The sequence below is a fragment of the Pogona vitticeps genome, chromosome 13 (genome assembly GCF_051106095.1).
Source record: "Pogona vitticeps strain Pit_001003342236 chromosome 13, PviZW2.1, whole genome shotgun sequence".
Taxonomy (NCBI): domain Eukaryota; kingdom Metazoa; phylum Chordata; class Lepidosauria; order Squamata; family Agamidae; genus Pogona; species Pogona vitticeps.
In genome coordinates this window covers 7035653-7053781 of record NC_135795.1, presented here as the reverse complement: position 1 = coordinate 7053781, position 18129 = coordinate 7035653, and the positions used below count along the sequence as shown (strand labels likewise).

Below are 18129 nucleotides of genomic sequence, written 5' to 3'. Positions count from 1 at the left end.
AGTGAGGGGAGAAGGCTTGGCTGCTGGTCCTACATTCTCCTTATACCTTCCAGCCAAGGTCCGGACGATCCTGGCATGCCTTTTGTAGCTCCTGCCAGGGGTTTTTGGTTACAGTCGAGAATGCCAGCGCCTAAAAAGGGGAAGAAGCCGCATCCAGCTACCTGCCGTCTCTTCAGCTCCTTTGGGGTGATCGGTTCTAGCAGTTCTGGAAAGGTTCGTTCTTCAAACGAAGTCTCCTTCAAGCTCAGTTAAACACTCCTATTCCCTAGTCCATGACGAACTTGATTCTGCAAGGAGGGATTGGAACATAAATACCTGGAAGAAATTTGACACTTGAGATGTCTCCCCATATATGGTTGGGAAAAAAAATCTGAGTACCCTCGTGGTTCTTCAGGATAACAAAATTGCTCTAAGGAATGAATATATTAATGAAGACAACCAACTGTATGGAACTTTTGTTAATCCAGTAATTGAGGAGAGAAAAATGCAGTAATGTAGTGTGGTGGATAGAGTGACAGTCTAATACTCAGGAGACTTGGGTTTGATTCCCTGCTTGGCCATGGAAAATCACTGGGAGAGAAAAACCCCTCCTTAAATACCCCACTTACTTTGAAAGTCCTTTTAGGGTCCCTAAAAGTCAATTCTGACTTGATAGCGCAGAACAATAACTACAGTTAAGAAAAGACTTGGGTTCACAAACTAAACCGTTTGCTTATGTCTTGTGCTTTTAACAGAAGTCAGTCAGTTCATTCTACTCCACAGGGTTTTTGTAAGGATACAATGAGGACGAGATCCATGACCATACCTTGGGATTGAGCTGACTGGTGGCAAGGTGAAATAAATACAGTAATAATATTCTGTTTGACTGTTGCCATGAGGACCCATTGGCAAAGAGTATGGGATTTACTAAATAAATACTGTATTTTTCGCACCATAAGACTCACTTTTTTCCCACAAAACAGGGGGGTGGAAAGTCTGTGCATCTTATGGAGCGAAGAAAACAAATTATATTTTCCTGTTTTCTTCTCCTAAAAAATCGGTGCGTCTTATGGAAAGGTGTGTCTTATGGAGCGACAAATACGGTAAATACAGTGGTGCCTCACTAGAGTTACCCCGCATAACAGCTTTTTCGCTAGACATTGACTTTTTGCGATCGCTATAGCGATTCACAAAACAGTGGTTCCTATGGGGGAATTTCGCTGGACAATGTTTGGTCCCTGCTTCGTAAACCGATTTTTGCTAGACGACGATTTTGACAGCTCCCTCTGCGCTCGCAAAACAGGTGTTTTCGGGAACTAAGCTTCGCAAGACAGCGATTTAAACAGCTGATCGACGGTTCACAAAGCGGCTTTCCTATGGCCGATCTTCACTAGTCAACGACGATTCTTCCCTATTGGAATGCATTAAACAGGTTTCAACGCATTCCAATGGGGAAATGCTTTTCGCTAGACAATGATTTCGCTAAACAGTGATTTCAGTGGAATGGATTATCATCGTCTAGTGAGGCACCACTGTACATCAAACTTTTTTGGGGGGAAAATCTTAATTAACAATAGTCATTTTAGTCCAAAACCGCAACACATTGCTTTCCGTGGTCATGTGGCCAGTGCGAGTAGACACGGAATGACGTGCCCTTCCCACCGAGGTGGTACCTATTTATCTACTTGTATTTGCATGCTTTCGAACGGCTAGGTTGGCCGGAGCTGGGACAAGTAATGGACGCTCATTCCCTCGTGTGGATTTGATCTTACGACGGCTGGTCTTCTGACCTTGCAGCACAGAGGCTTCTGTGGTTTAGCCCACAGCGCCACCGCGTCCCTAGTAATTACCATTAACTTGTGTACAAATTAGCAAGGGTCATTTCTATTGATACACAGTACAATGATTATGTATTGTCCGGTCAATTCTGACTTTGGGTGACTTTTCCAGAGTTTCTTAGGTACAGAATACTCAGCAGTGGTTTGCCAATTTCACCTTCTGGGGGTGCCTCCAGGGCTGCACAGCTTGCCCAAAGGTAGTTCTGAACTCCCCAAACCTGGCCCCACAGCCAGGAACCTCAACTTACTGAGCCGTCCATCCCACTCATTATTATTAATACAAATGGTACCAAGGAACACAACAAACAATGCAAGAATCCAGTTTTACAGATTATAGAACTTCCTGCTGCCTGTATAGGCATCTTATCATTACCGTGGTGCGTAATGATAGGATGACTGCAGAAACAGTAAGAAGTGACAAGAATCAAAACAAAGGATGTACTGTTCACGAATGCCACATCACTGTCTCTTGTGCTTTCAGCACCGTTTAGAAATAAACAACCACACTTCCAAACATGGTTTATTTTTCACTCAGACATACACAGCGCGCATTTTAGCTGAGAACTGGTGCTTTCCTTTCTGGAAATACCCTTTGGAGATCATATAAAACCTCCCGGTTTACAACAGTATCTTTGGGCCTTCATCACAGGGTTGAGCGTGCGCAGGCACCTGCAAGAATCGGGGCTGGAGAAGCAGGGCCTCCCAACAACAAACGCATTTGAGAAACAGCTTCCCTTTGTTTCATCTCCTGTATCTAATTAATGCTTCCGAGAGATCTGCATTTTTCTCTGCTACTGCTAAATCTGAGGGACAGAGTCACTGATTGGAACAGGCTTCAGATTAAGAGAAAGAGGAACAAATTACTTTTAATGTGTTCGCGAAGGCTTTCACGGCCGGGATCTGATGGTTGTTGTGGGTTTTTCGGGCTCTTTAGCCGTGTTCTGAAGGTTGTTCTTCCTAACATTTCGCCAGTCTCTGTGGCCGGCATCTTCAGAGGACTGGAGCAGGAAATCCCGAAAAACCCACAACAACCAAATTACTTTTAACCGCGCAACTTTGCAACCTGTATATTACTTTCATTCATTCCCTGAATGAGCTCCAGGGGACAACCACCGACTCTTCTCTCCTCACTTAAGGCTCACAGTCATTGAGTGAGATGGGTCAGTTAGAGAAAAAGGGAGTCACTCAGAGTTTCATGACTGAGTGGGGACTCTGATCTCCTAATCCCCAGTCCAACACTCTTCAACACTGCATGACACCTCTGTGTCTCAATTTTTGTGGATCAAGCGGTTTCCAAAGGCAGAAGGATCAACCCCATTCCTGATGTTTTCTGGTCACCTGGCAGTCTTTGTGTCTGTTTCAGAACAGAGGCCATCACTAATAAGGCATACAGTTATGCTGAATGTTCTATATGCCTGTTTTATTTTATTGCCCATTTCCCCTCAGAAGCTGAATACTTTTTGCTTATAGTCATTTTCCTTCCCCTTCCCTCTGAATTATTTTCACTGTTTTAATTGGCTCTCTTGTAGATTTAAACAAGGAAACAACAGAGGGCATTGGATTCATGAACGGCAGCATACAGTATATGATATACACACGATTTGTCCATCTCTGTTCCCCTAAGGCACTCTTGACAAGCTTCTGGAGTATGTACCCGTGCATTGTTTCAAGCCATTCTGCCCTTAAGTTTTTGGCTGGCTTGTAAACCATCACCCACACAGCATCAAATCTGCAGAGGTGCAGAAAGCTTTCTTAAAAAAAATTAAAGCAGAATTCTTCTTGGGAAGATATGAACCGAAAAGACTGAAAAGGATCTGTGGTCCCCGGATCAGCTGAGGATGAGGAAGAGCGCTGAAAGTCTTCTGCAGGACTCTTAACGCTTCGTGCCTTCTCTGCAGACGTCCGGAATACTTGGCTCTTTTTCCGGCACGCTTGTTCAGTCACCTCTGCGATACGGGCACCCTTTGAAGCTTGTGGGGGAGGAAGGAGAGAATGAAAGGATAAATGTAATAAACCCTGACCCTATGAACATGCCCCAACACTCACAGAGCTTGGAGCTTTTTGAGTACGCTTCCCGGGATCCCCCACCCTGTGTGGCATTTTCATAAAAATAAACCTCGCACAGGATTCTGGGAATTGAAGGAAGAAACAAAGAAACGCAACACTTCTGAACTTGCCGTGCCAAGCTGTCTCTCTGGCCGTCTTCTGCTATGCTGACCCATTTGGCTAACAGTGGACAGGTGACTATGTATGTGAAAGCTGAGAGGCCGTATTTGGAGAACCTACAGCCTTTGGTTGGAGAGAAAGCCCTCCGAACGCTCCTTCCAAGTGGAAAATGCATTCATAAACAGCACTGTTTTGCTTTGTTTCAAAGAGACATCAACGGCTTTGTGATATCGGTGGTTCTGACTACCAGTGTTGGCGAAAGTGTGGTCCTCCAGATGCCGTTAGATGACAGTTTCAATCAACCGCAACGAGAATAGCAAGCAGTGAAGGCTGCGTTCTAACAGAGCCTGGAAGGCCACACAAAATGACCCGAGAAGAATCAATGGTGGTGAAAAAGATTAAAACTCTGGGATGGTTTAAAGAAAAGGATGGGCAAACAAGTATAAAAAACATAGGCAGAATTGTTCAGTTGTTCGCATGTCTCTCTCTCTTTTTTGGGTATTGTTTTCAGAGACGGAAGTTAGGACTGTCCAAAGAAATCAAAGGGGAAGTCGAGCATTCCCCCATAGAAACAAAACAGAAAACAACCCAAGTTGTTGTACAGGGAGATTAAAGAGCCCAACGAGAACTGAGCATGACCAGTGAGCACAGAATACCAAATAACTGCTGGAAAGGGAAGGAAAGGGAAAGGATTTGAATAAAGGAAATGAGATGAGATGACTGGAATCCTGACTGAGCAGAACCAAACCACAAAGCGAAGATCTGCAGGAGATTCCCTTTTTATTTAAATTTGCACACTTCCTGGCAATGGCTCAAAATAATTTATAAAATGATAAAAACAACACCGATAGATGCAAATTGGAAAAAAACACCACCAAGTAACATCAAATTGTTATGATTGTAGAACATACCAAAAAAAACAGAAGATCATGAAAACAGACTACAATATTAGTGATTATAGTAAATCATCCACTACAACCTATATAATGCAAAAAAAAGTCTGAAACATTAATGGCACCACTAAGCAAGGACCTACCGATTATATCTGCAAGCTTTCCTCTCACACTCCTATACCTGTGAAAATGTTCCATTCGCCTTGCAGCACAGTGATTAAATTGCAGTACTGTCCTTCAGCCAAAACTCTGCTCGTGACCTGGGGTTCAATCCCAGGTAACCAGCTCAAGGTTCACTCAGCCTTCCATCCTTCCGAGGTCGATAAATTGAGTACCCGGCTCATTAGGGGGGGGGGATGCACAGTCTGCCTAAATTTATTTATTTAATTAAATTGTTAATCGCCCAGAGAGTGCTTTAAGCTCTATGGGGTGCTATATAAGCAGCAGAATTTTCACCTATAGTGCTCAATATTAGCCAGAATAAAAAAAAGCTACTTTTTAAAAACTTGAAAGCCTCTTTGGCTGAACAGGCTCCCATCCAAAGCAGCTTCAATGAGTTCACAGTGTTGAAAAGTTACTTTTTCAAACTGCAACTCCCAGAATCCCCAAGCCCTCTCTCTTTGCATGCCCTGATTTTTTATTCTACAGACAAGATCAACCAGTTAAAAAAATCTGGAAATAAAAGGGCATTTTTCATGGTAGAGACCTTTGTATTAGAGGAAACTCCACTGTGGGGACTAACCATTAGAAAAACCTCAAGGGCTCCAAACAGATGGGTTCTAGGATAATTTGGTTTTATTTTTTGTGGGGGTGGTGGGGAACTAAAAAGATAAGAGCCCTCATTGCCTTTGAAAATTTCTATGTAATGTCAACCAGCAGCATAAAAGGTCAGGTCTCTTAAGATTTATAGCTGGCTCATAGACTCACCATATTCTGGCTTCAGCTGCTTCTGGATTAGCATGGGGACTTGGACTGCAACCCGATCTTTCTCATGAGTAGAGGTTTAAGATTTGGTCACACCCCCCCCCAAGGCTTTCGGACAAAAAAAACAGCATTCAAAGACAACCAGCTGAAAACACACCCCAGATTAGGGCACCTGTGCCCTATAAAGCTATCTAGAACTGCATCAGGGTCCCCCCCCCGACAGGCGGGGTCGGCCACTGCCCATCTGGAGGATTGTCCCAAGTGTCCACCTTTTGGGATAGTATCATAGACTAAATTTCTGATTATGAAACAAAGCAGAAAGAAAGGTAATGCACTGTCACTACTGCCTGCTTTTACAAAGAATAACAAATATTTACAAAGCAAGCATCTTATTTCCCGGCTTGGTGCGTCTACAAGTTAGGAAATAGAACGCAGATGGAAATCCCTGGACAGATTTAGTGTTTAAACTTGGTTCAGCAGGATTCAGCAGAGTCTAGTGAGCTGCCTTCATGATGAAACCTACCACATAAACTCAGAAGACAAACGGATTTGAAAAAGCAGATAAAGCTACGACAAGCTGGGTTCCTTTTATCTAATGAATGAATGACAGCTGTAGCGTTCCCTATTTGTTAGGTCTATGGTTCATGTTATATTATGTAATGGTTCATGTTTGTTATGTAATGTAATGGTTCATGCATATTAATGTTGTTGAGAGGCGGAGCCAAGAGAGATGCTATAGGAGGCGGAGTCAGAGAGTCAAGGGGTAGATTGAGTAGGTGAGAGAAATGTAAGGGGCAGGCAAAGTAGAGAAAAAAGTCAGAGAGAGTAATAGAGTGTGTAGTTTGGGAAATTCTGAGGTGTGATTAGCTACTGAAGATATTCATGAATCAATCTCTGTAATCAATAAACCAAAGTTTTATTTAAAGGAACTTGAAGAGTGGACCTGAATCTTTATTTATTTATTTATTTATTTATTGGACTTATATACCGCCCCATAGCGCTACAAGCACTCTCCGGGCGGTTTACAATTTTTAATTATAAAGGCTACACATTGCCCCCCCAGCAAGCTGGGTACTCATTTTACCGACCTTGGAAGGACGGAAGGCTGAGTCAACCTTGAGCCGGCTACCTGGGATTTGAACCCCAGGTCGTGAGCACAGTTTTAGCTGCAGTACAGCGTTTTAAGGTAATGGTGATTTAGGCATCACCTGGTGGCAGCAGTGTTAAAGAGGAGAGTGTTTGCCTTTGTGTGCTCTGAGGCTTGAAGGTCAAGCAAAAGGGGCTCGAGGGTGGACATTACAACAGCCAACCTCAACAACTGAGAGGGAACTCGGAGAGAGGGTGACCAAGATATCTGTTAAGGATGAGATAGTTGTAGCTTGCAGGTTTAATATCTAAAAGGCAAACACCAAAGGGGAAAATGCAAGCAAGCAAACTCCAGGGCCAGACTTGGAAGTTTTGAGTACAGTCGTGCCCCGCTTTACGATTACAGTGGACCCTCTACTTACGGAATTAATCCGTATTGGAATAGTGTCTGCAAGTCGAAAAGTCTGTAGGTCGAATCTCCATTGACCTACAATGCATTGAAAACCGATTAATCCCATAACCAGCGGTTTTTATTCTATTTTTGTTCCATTCTGGGTTTTTTCTGGTCTGTAAGTCGATTCTCCGGCTGCAAGTCGAATCTAAATTTTGCAGCCAGAGAAGTCTGTAACTCGAAAAGTCTGTAAGTCGAGCCGTCTGTAAGTCGAGGGTCCACTGTACCCCGTTTAACGACGAATCCGCTTGACGGTGAGGTTTTTGCGATCGCAAAACAATGGTTTGAATGGGGTTTTTTTGTTTAACGATGATCGGTTCCCTGCTTCGGGAACCGATTTTTACTTTACGACGATCAAAAACAGCTGTTCGTCTGGTTTCAAAATGGCCGCTGGCTGAAGAAAATGGCCCCTCGCTGTGCTTAGGGATGGATTCCTCGCTGCACAGGCATGGAAAATGGCCACCCCTATGGAGGATCTTCGCTGGACGGTGAGTTTTCAGCCCATTGGAATGCATTGAACGGTTTTCAATGCATTTCAATGGCCTTTTTTATTTCGCTTTACGACGTTTTCGCTCTACAGCGATTTCGCTGGAACGAATTAACATCGTTAAGCGAGACACCACTGTACTTTGAATGAGTGGCCTGATCAGAAACAACGGAGAGAAAAAGAGGAACCCAACGAAGCTGGGCAGTCTGCAGACCTCTACCTGCTTGCATGAGCTTCAGCTGCTTCTCTCTTTCCTCTGCCATTTTGGCTCTATAGTCGCCGAACATGGCTCGCATTAGCTGCCGCTTTTTTGCCAGCCCGGTCTTCTCACTGCGCAAGATCTTGAGAGCCCTGAGCGCTTCCTCCCCTGAAACAAAGCACATTTTATTCATTTGATGTCTATCCTCCTTTTTGCCCAGCAGTGAGACCAAAAGATGAAGAGACAAAAACAGACAAAAGATCTGGCACAAATATCACCCCCAAAAAGAGGTGCTTCCCTCAGGTCACATTATGTCACCTCCTTATAGCACAGTCTCTGGTTCCATCTAGTGGTCAATTCTGATAATACACCTTGGGAATATGTATGGGGGTTAATTCCCCCCACCACACAGAGGCACCAGATAAGTGAAACCACAGGTACCAATCCCACAGATAATGCTATAATACTAAAACAATATTGAGTTAAAAAGCAGTACAAAACCACTGAAATCCACAAAGAAAGCCTTTCTGCATCAACTGGTGAAAAACATTTTTCTCAATATAGCAGCCACGTTTCCAAAGCGTGGAAACTGCTCAATGGCTGTGTCAGGGCAAAGGAACACAGCCATTCCTGGGAATTAATTTATTTATGTTTTTTTTTTTAAACCACACACATTTAGCTATCTTTCTCCTAAGAAAGCCTGCCTGAAGAGAACGTTCTTTGTTTGCTTGGGGAAGGAGAGCGAAGATGGGGCCAGGCTGGCCTCCAGTGGGAGGGAGTTCCAGAGTCCGGGAGCAGCCACAGAGAAGGCCCTCTTCTGTGTCCTCACCAGATGCACCTGTGAAGGTGAAGGGACCGAGAAGAAGGCCTTCCCTGATTATCTTAACACCCGAGCAGGCTCATGAAGGGAGATACCGTCTCTTTGCGGGAGAATCAGAAAGGATCCCAAGAGAGCTCCATCGGCACCCAGAAGTCTCTGGTTTCCTACACTAGGGTAACAGCAAATTTTTTTGCAGTTATTAGACAGAGCATTTCCCAGCTGTCTGTTCTCCCATCCCAAACCTCCTCGGCAAATAGAACTTACTCTGCTTGGGAGTTGATTTCCGTGTCTTCAGACCAAGCTCCAGCTGTTCCACACACCAGTCCACCTCTTTCTTCAATTGCTCATCTGGCTATTACAGGGAAACAAGGACAGACTGAGACCGCCACTGCCAAACGGGTACTTGCGCCAATGTTGCCTCCTCGTGCCATTCGATTCATTTGTGTGCCATTTGTGAACTGCTCGACCAGAGAGTTCTCCAGGTGACACACAATAACTAACCTTAAACCAAAATTAAATCTAAGCAATCAAACTGCAAACAATAAAGAACTCAACCCGAACAAGAAAAATATAAATGTAACACCAGACACCGGCCATCCTTATCAAATAAAGACAATTAAAACCATTTCATTTGGATTAAAAGATAACCGGTTGTTACCAAAAGAACCGACTAGTAATATTTATTTTATTTATTATTGAATTTATATCCTGCCCATTTAGACAACGTCTACTCTGGGCGGTTAACAATAAAAAAAGACTAAAAGCGATCTAATATATCAAACAACAATTTAACAACAAATACAGTATCATTCAAGATGGGAAAATGGAAATCAAGCGGTGACGGGAGGGATTTACATATTAAATATTTACAACGATCTTTAAAGGATATTAAAAATAATTGTTAAAACATGTTTCAAAGGCACTAAAATGGATATTAAATAAAATTCGCTTTACCAAACATCAGGAAGACATGACCATAGCTACCAGTTGCATAGGTTCAGAAGGAGGGACTGGTAAACCCCTGCTTAGTACTTTCTATCTTAAAAAACCCTACAAAGGTTGCCATACATCATATTCTCCAGTCTTGGCATGCCTTTATGGGTTCCCTGTTAGTTTCCATGCTCCATTTAAGGTGTTGGTCCTAGCTTATAAAGCCCTTAATGGTTTAGGAGTAGAGATGGGCACAAATTCCTGGTTTGGTGGTTCGCGATGTGTTCTGGCTTCCCTGTTCACCTCCCTCTGGGTGTCGCCTTGGAGTGGGCACCTGCCAGAAGAGGTGGGGCTGGGAAGCACTAAACACCTGTTTAGGTTTTCAATGCGTTTCAATGGTTTTTTTTGTTTTGTTTGACGATGTTTCCGCTCTACATCGATTTCGCTGGAACGAATTAACATCGTCAAGCGAGGTACCACTCTATAGTGTTCACTATTATCCACGGTTTTTAGTGTCCATGTGGGGGACTTGGAACCAATCCCCATCGGATATGGGGGTCGTACTGTAAATAAATAAGGAACCATCTACCACCGCCATCTGCTTCCTCCTCCACAAGGACTGTTTCTGTCCAGTTAATCATTCTGAAAATTATCTGAACCTCCCCCAGCTTCCCTTTCTTCTTCTATATTATGCTTTAAATTTAAACTGTAAGCCTTGACACAATGAACTGCCAGGCTATTTACCTTTTGCAAGCTGTTCTGGTATCTTATTGGGCTACAAGGTGAGGTATGTGGTTAAAGAAAAAAAAACAGGCTGAAACAATATTAGAACACGGAGAATTAGCCATATCCTATGTTCACGGCAGCTTTCACACACCTGACATGTCTCAGTCTGGTCTGACGTGTCTTTGCCATTAGATTTGCAGCCTCCATTTACGCTCCCACTGGGTGACACCTTGGCAGGCAGTTGTTTCTTTTTCCTTTTCTTCTTGAATGAAGTGCCTGCTGCTGCTACCGCTGCTGGCTTTGTTTCTTTACTCTCCTCCAGGTCTGCAGACAGATTAAATAAAATTTTATTTAATCACCCCTTTCTAACCAATTTCATTGGCATATGTTTGCACCTACTACTTCCCCAGTGTTCACTCTGGGAAGAGAAGACGAAGAATGGCATACAGTCGTGCCCCGCTTAACGACTGCCCCGCATTACGATGAATCTGCTTTACGATGTTTTGCGATCGCAAAATGATGGTCTAAATGGGGGAGTTTTGCTTAGCGATGATTGGTTCCCTGCTTAGGGAACCGATTTTCGCTTTACGACGATCAAAAACAGCTGATTGTCGGGTTTTCAAAATGGCTCCCCGCTGTGCTTAGGGATGGATTCCTCGCTATATAGACACCAAAAATGGCCACCGTATGGAGGATCTTCACTGGACGGTGAGTTTTCAGCCCACTGGAATGCATTGAATGGTTTTCAATGTGTTTCAATTGGCTTTTTAATTTCGCTTTACGATGTTTTCGCTTAACAGCAATTTTCCTGGAACGGATTGTCGTCGTTAAGTGAGGCACCACTGTATATAAAAAAACTGATTTCTGGGCAGCAACTCAAGCAGTTTTTGCTTTTAAAATAATGGTTTCCCTCACATGCAGATTCAATAGATTTCATTGACTAAAGCTTTTAATAGCCTTTAAAAAATCTTCCTATTTCTAGATACCTCTATGAAATACCATCAGTTAAGATAAACTTTTACAGACTCAATGAGCAAAAGTTAGCAGTTTTCATGAGAAGAATGAACAGGAAAGTAACGAGTCTCCACCAACATCAGCGGTTAGCACTCAGTCTCATTGATTAAAAGCTTGTCTGTATCAGTAAAAACATTCTTCCGAGTAAAACAACTCATTTAATTCATTCATTCATTACCTTCCTCTACCTGGCCAAAGATTCTTAGGAGAGGAGGTGGAGGAGTCAGACCAGTCAGAGGAGAAAGGAGCAGATCCTCAGCCACAGAAGGGAAAGGACAAGGCAGAGGACAGACCCCCCCCCCCCCACAAAGAGCAGCATTGGCTTCTGGTGCTGGAATGAAAACACAGAGCCAGCGGGAGCTGCCCAGGGAGGGCTCTGACACCTGCAGTTGAAAGGGATGCACAAGGCTCCTGGCACAGTGGTTAAACTGCAGTATGGCAGCCAAAACTCGACCCAGGTTTAAACCCAGGTAGAGGGCTCAAGGTTCACTCAGCCCTCCATCCTTCTGAGGTTGGCAAAATTAGTACTCAGCTTGCTGTGAGGCAACATGTAGCCTGCATAAATAAATTATAAACTACCCAGAGAGTACTTTAAGCACTATGGGTGGCATATAAGCAGCACACTTTGCTTCCCCTCCCTCCCCTTTTGGCAGCTGAAGCAGAGTTCAGAAGAAGCACTGTAAAATAACTGCCCCAGTCAGAGTTGCTTCTCCAGAAACAACAATTTCACGGTCGCAATTAGTTCGCAATTAGTTCTGAACCCTTCATTTGCTCAACATCCTTGGACCTTGGCTGTTTCATGCTTGTTCCCCCATAAAGGCCTGCCTTTTGGGCTTTGATGGCGCTTCTGCTTATCCACGGATTGCTTATCTTTCAGCCTGCAAAATCGAAAGTGGCAATAGTCTCTCCTCAAGCCATCCCGCAGAACAGGACAATTTACCTGCCAACTAAAAGAAGGGCTAGATTCTTAGTCCCAAACGTTATGTGCGACACAGCCAAAAGTGAATGATGCTCGGAGTTTTAGTCTAACACTATCCGAAGGGCCACCTGCCCTTCACTTATGGGCTTAAGCTAGTCTTCCATACAACCTTATTGACCCACAAATATTAAGCCTGCTTAAGCACACCTATGGAAGTCAACTGCAGGTTACCTGGTTCACCACCACCGTTTTCTTCTATGATGGAATCCTTTCCTCCATCAAATTCTCAACTTGCCACAGGCTAATACTCACAGATCTACTTCTAATATAGAATTAGGACTCAATGCCAGAATCTCCATACCTACTTGGGTGACTGCCCGTTTAGGGGCCTCTTGCATCAGGTAATCTTCATTTATTCTATGTACATCGTCCGTCACGCTTAAAGAATCAGATTTCAGAACTGTTGACATATCTGGCATCATCACAGTTTTTGTGCCTGGGGAGTCAACGCCTGCTTCTGCTGCAGCTTCTGAAGCTGGATCTGCAGCATCAGATGGAAGCGGAGGGACATCTAAGATGGCAAAGTTGAAAGCAAATTTGCTCCCCGGGCTTCCGGTGGAGAAGTCCAGCCTTCCAGAGGGATCACTGGCATCCGGCTGCGTCCTGGAGTTACCTATTTCTTCGGCTCCTGCAGTAGTTTCAGCAATTTCCTCCGATCCTCTCTCCGAAAGCACAAAATCAAACTGAAAGCTGTTATCCGATGGGACAAACCATGACGTCGACGACACAGAGGGCTGGCTGGATTGCTTCCTGTAGACCACACCAGCTGAAGGATCTCCTAGTTTTATTTCTACTTCCTCAGATTTCACAGCTGTAGGGAAAGAACAGAAAGAATGTGTTCTACTAAGATACATGTCCTCAGTATACGGAGATCATTTCCACCCCAGTCCACAAAAATGACAAGGACTATGCAGAAGTGCGCACTGTCTTCAACATGAATCGCACCAATACCTTTTCCAGATTTCTAGCAGAGGACAGAGCTTGTGTTCTCACCTGCTTTTGCTGCTCTCTTCCTTTCCTCTGCCATCTTGAGCCGATAGTTTCCAAAGACACGATTCATCACCTGCCGCTTTTTCACAAGAGGAGCCTTGCGTGAGCGCAGGACGCCAAGAATGCGCCGGGTCTCCTCTGCTGCTTTCCCGCGTTGTAAGAAAACCAGAAGTTGAATAGTTTTTATCCCAGAGCTATAATTGCACTTAATAACAGAGCTTAAAGACCACCAGTAGTGGATAGTTAATTGGACAGTGTTACTTAGCCTGCGGTGTAGATGTTTGTATTCCTAATGGGGGATTTTTAATGGGTGGGGGGTGTTTGGGGAATTTTTATGTGTGTCCATGTGGGTCTGGTTCCTGGGTGTGTGAATTTCATTGTATGGGTATACTATGTATATATTTACAATGACAATAAATTATTTGATTTGAGTTTGTGCATTGGGTAGGCGGCAGATGATACCACTGCCATGATACCATAAATTTATTCATTAATCTGCAAAGCATTTTACAATCCTCTTTTCTCTCTCCCTCGCAGCATGCCGTGAAGGTCAATAATGATCTTACATTACTGACAGGAACCTGAGTCTTTTGAGATAGTGATTTGCTCCATCACGAGAATTTGTGAATTGTTAGCATCTGAGCTAGAGTTCCATTCATACATTTTCTACATGTCTCTCCCAAATGAAAATACATTATAAAACTTTCCTCTTGAATACTTAACTAACTCCTGTTCCTGGGGAAAGCCAAGAGAAAAGGACCAAAGGATGGTGTACCAGACCTGATACGCTGATACACCTATCAGCTTTTGTAGGGAGATTGCACCTCGTCCATGTGTCCCCACCAAGCATAAAGCTGAAGAGAGGAGATTTTCCTCAAGGGAAAGGAAAGTTGTCCTAGCAAAAACATATCATGGTTGGTCAGAAGGATTACACAGAATCTATTGATTGCTTGGAACCATGTTGGGTTAGAAATGCGACTGGATGAGACTTGAGGTTCTTTGGGAGAAAAGAACGAAGATACCTTGCTTGGGGGTTGGGTGCAGACGCAAGAGGCCAGTCTCCAGTTGAGAAATGCACCATTCCAGTTCATCCTGGAGGGTCGGTTTGGGAGCCTGGATCAATGGAAAGCACATAGAGAGAGCATGGTGACGGTTATTAATTATAACCACACCATCATCACCTTTATCTTGATTTTCCACAACAGCAGTAACAACAAAAAGCACTAGTGATGGTTAATAGCATCACTAAGAACAGATTAAGGAATAAAAGTATTAAAATGAATTAAATACTAAGGGTCACTAAGAAGCAAGATGCATTAGTGATGTGCTTGGAAAAGTCAAGATTTGCAGAAGTACAAATCGTTTTTTGAAAAAAAAAAAACAGCCAAGAAGAGCTCAGCATTCACATGTACACAAACGTGGTAAGGTATGTGATGATGAGTATAAATTGTGTAGACCATACCCTGCTTTCAAGATACACAAGCAGAGCAAGCTGTATGGAACACAATTTCTTGCCAGCCAACCACAATCTCTGTGTTCGTTTTATGTATGTTCCTTTAATGTATACACCAACATAAATACATAACAAGATTCTGGACAGTTTCTTTGTCTTTATTAATGCACAAATGGAGAGACAATCTTTCAACCACCATGAGCTGTGAGATGACAAGCTACGCTTCACAAAATATCCCTCTTGTATCCAGCAATTAAAGGTACAGAAGCCCCCAAATATGGCCACCCATTCCTGTTTCAGTAAGCAGAGAAGAACACATAATAATCCTTCCTTACCTCTTCCATTATGAACACTGGCAATACAAGCGTATCTACAATCTTCAAGTTCTTACATTACCATTCACCTAGAAACACAAAATGAAAAATTGCCATCCACAGCTTAACACATATGCACTCGAATCCTATGTATGTTTACTCAGACGTAAGCCCCACTAAGCTCAATGGGGCTCCCTCCTAGGTAATATCTGCAGGACTGAATCTTCAGCAAGATCAGCTTTATTGCCGTATTGCAATTAAGGGTAACAGTGACTTGCTTAAGGCCATCTTGAAACACCTTTTCTTTCTCTTGTCTTAAACAGTCAGTCAAGAAATGGCTTGCAACTGTGGAGGTTTTCTGGACTGGCCCTTTAAGATAAGGGAGAGACGTCTATTTATGTATTGTGTAATAGGCTGCCACAGGCTCTTGACCAGACTTTTAGAAGTAAATCTGGCATCAAGATGAGTTGTAAATTCAGAACAATCAATACAGATCTCTTAAAGATCACTTGTAATGCACATTAATACAACATAGCTAATACACATAGCTTTTTAAAAAAAACAGATCAAACAGGGTGACTTGAGGTCTGTATGTCCTTTGGAGGATTGCATCAATGGCATGCCTTGCTGGCTCTCCCAGAGTCCCTATTTAGCCTGCTCCAATCTGCTCCGACCCAGGGGTGCAGAGAAGCCCGCAGTTTCCAATTTTGTACATTTACATAAAAGTACAAAAATCATTCTTGAAAATATGCAAAACCTCCCCGTGATCAGAAAAAAAAAACACCCGGTCTCACAAGAATAAGAAAAGTTCTGACTTCACTGCATCCACCATGCAAGAATGAACCAGTTAGCAAAGGCTGTCTTCTTGCCTGGCAAGATAAACCATATTGGGTCATGAGAAGTCACTACTTTAAATAAATAGTGAGTTATACAGACATTTTAACTATTGTACTTCTATTACACTGTAACTTTAAAAGGGATCATTTCCTTTCTTGCCCTATGACAATACTATTTTTATAGTTACAGCTGTGTGGCCTGGAGAAGAACGACCATCTGGTCCAAATCCTGTCTTGAGCTCTGAGGGCCAGCTGGGCAGAAAGTGTGCTAAATAGTTTAGCCAGCCGGCATGTGATGTTCAGAGTTTTAAAAGTTATCGAAGCTGCGCCGGTAACTATGTATTCTCAGATGCAGAGCTGCAAGGGTAACGAACTATTCCAAAAGCACCATTCCAAGCTCTCTAGATCGGAAGTAACGGTTCCGAATTACGTTACACGTCACCTGGCAATACCGTGCGCGAAACGCGCCAGCCCGTGAACACCGCGAACTACTCGGATACTATATAACGTCGCTATCCTAGCACCTGCTGTAACGACGTTACTCTCTCCGTTCCTCCAGTTTTGTGCCTTTCTCTCCCGCTTGCCCTTCCCCGTTGTGGTGCAAGAGATAAGGAATTCATCGCACTGGCTAGGTAGAAGCAACGCCCCCCCCCCCCCACCGAGCTATAACGGGAGCCCGTCGCAGTTCCCTCTTACCCAGTTACTCGTGGAGATCCGTCGGAGAAAACGAGTCGAGCGGACCATGTCCGTCACGGAATGTCTTCCCTCCCGCTCCCCATGCTCCTCGCCCCCGAGGACTTTGGTTCCGCCCTGAAACCGCCCTGTCTTTGTTGCAGCTAACGGATCTTCTTCACTTCTTTGGCTAAAAAACCGTTCAGTAAAGAACGTCACCCCTTTAAAAGGCATGTTTTCCAGCTTGGATCCATCCCATCCTTGTAAACAGTGCGAAAAAAAGAGCCGCCTACTTGAAAGCCATCCAATGGTGTTCCATAATCCGACTGAGTTGCTCTCTTGCAATCCGCCCCCCCCCCCCCGGGTAGCCGTCCGTGACAAAAGGATTTGGAAAAATCTATTTTAAAAAATCAGGTCCCCACCTCTCACCCCATCTGGAAACAGGTCCGTAGCCGGGGGTGAGAACCACCCATTTGTGAATCATAGATGCTCTCTGCTGGACTATGATGAATTGCTGACTGAATGTTTTGGATCTTGCTTTTTAATCTCATCAGCTCAAAGACAGCATTTTTTAAAGTGCTGGTAAAATGCTTGACTGCAATGGGAGAAATATATTTGACGAGGTACTTCTGCACCAGTCTCACAGCTGGAGCAGAGGAGGGGGGGGGAAGAACACATGAGGCTGACCGTGACGTTCCTGTTCTCCCTCCACAAGTGTCCTTCTCCCGTTATTGTCACAAGAGACAATGTATTACAAAAACCAATGTATTATAATACGCCCTGAGTAGTCATGTGTCTAGAAGGGAGAGGGGTAAACATCTAATAAATAAATAAATAAAATAGGCAGCTGGTTTCTCCCCCCCCCCTTAGGGTGGGTGAGTGGGTGGGGGGCCCATCCTACCCCTCATTGTGACATCACTGAAGCCTGGCCAAAATCTTGGAGGAAAATCTCCCTGCTCATCCTTGCCTGCCACAGTTGGGCAAGTGACCATGGCGGATGCCACGAGGTTTGCCTACCTGATTGTGATCCTCGGATCACTGTTTTTAAACGAAGACCCTTGCGAGGCACCAGAACTCCCGAGCAGAGATCTGGGGGACCTCTTCGCCAGCCTGGAGGAGGAGCAGCCCTGGGGGGACTCTGACGGGGATGGGACAGCCCTGTCAGTCCTGGGAGCCAGCGTGCCATGGAGGTTCTTTAACACCTTCCTCCCCCCGGCATCGGGAGCTTCCTGCCTGTCCCGCCGTCTCCTGGTCGCTTGTTTATCTGGACTGGTTCTGTGGTTGGGAAACTGGCTCGCCTCACTGAGAGCGACGGATCGACGGCCTCGATCTGAGGTGGAGTCGAACCCGGAGCCGGACCAGCATGGCGAGG

At 44.2% G+C, this 18129-nt stretch overlaps 1 protein-coding gene across 3 annotated transcripts; it reads right to left on the bottom strand.

Annotated features, from left to right (window-relative positions):
- Nucleotides 1-2324: 2324 nt before the first annotated feature.
- Nucleotides 2325-16940, bottom strand: C13H8orf33 (chromosome 13 C8orf33 homolog). 3 transcript variants are annotated; one of them, XM_072982882.2, is made up of 9 exons: nt 16782-16940; nt 15271-15338; nt 14505-14595; nt 13486-13623; nt 12794-13303; nt 10651-10823; nt 9108-9195; nt 8045-8191; nt 2325-3787 (listed from the first exon to the last, which is right to left on the bottom strand). In XM_072982882.2, exons 2-9 carry the CDS (start codon nt 15277-15279, stop codon nt 3570-3572), a joined length of 1374 nt encoding a protein of 457 aa, XP_072838983.2. In that variant the 5' UTR covers nt 15280-15338; nt 16782-16940; the 3' UTR covers nt 2325-3569. The 3 variants fall into 3 exon arrangements, with proteins under 3 accessions (XP_072838983.2, XP_072838984.2, XP_072838985.2); XM_072982883.2 differs by having other exon boundaries at nt 16610-16797; XM_072982884.2 differs by having other exon boundaries at nt 16516-16791.
- Nucleotides 16941-18129: the final 1189 nt, after the last annotated feature.

What these genes read in the sequence shown, in the direction of transcription:
- C13H8orf33 (XM_072982882.2), bottom strand. An exon ending in GAAGAGAGCAGCAAAAGCAG is followed by an intron (nt 13,304 to 13,485) that starts GTGAGAACACAA and finishes CTTTCCCTACAG; the next exon opens with CTGTGAAATCTGAGGAAGTA. An exon ending in GAAATCAACTCCCAAGCAGA is followed by an intron (nt 8,192 to 9,107) that starts GTAAGTTCTATT and finishes GCTTTGTTTCAG; the next exon opens with GGGAGGAAGCGCTCAGGGCT.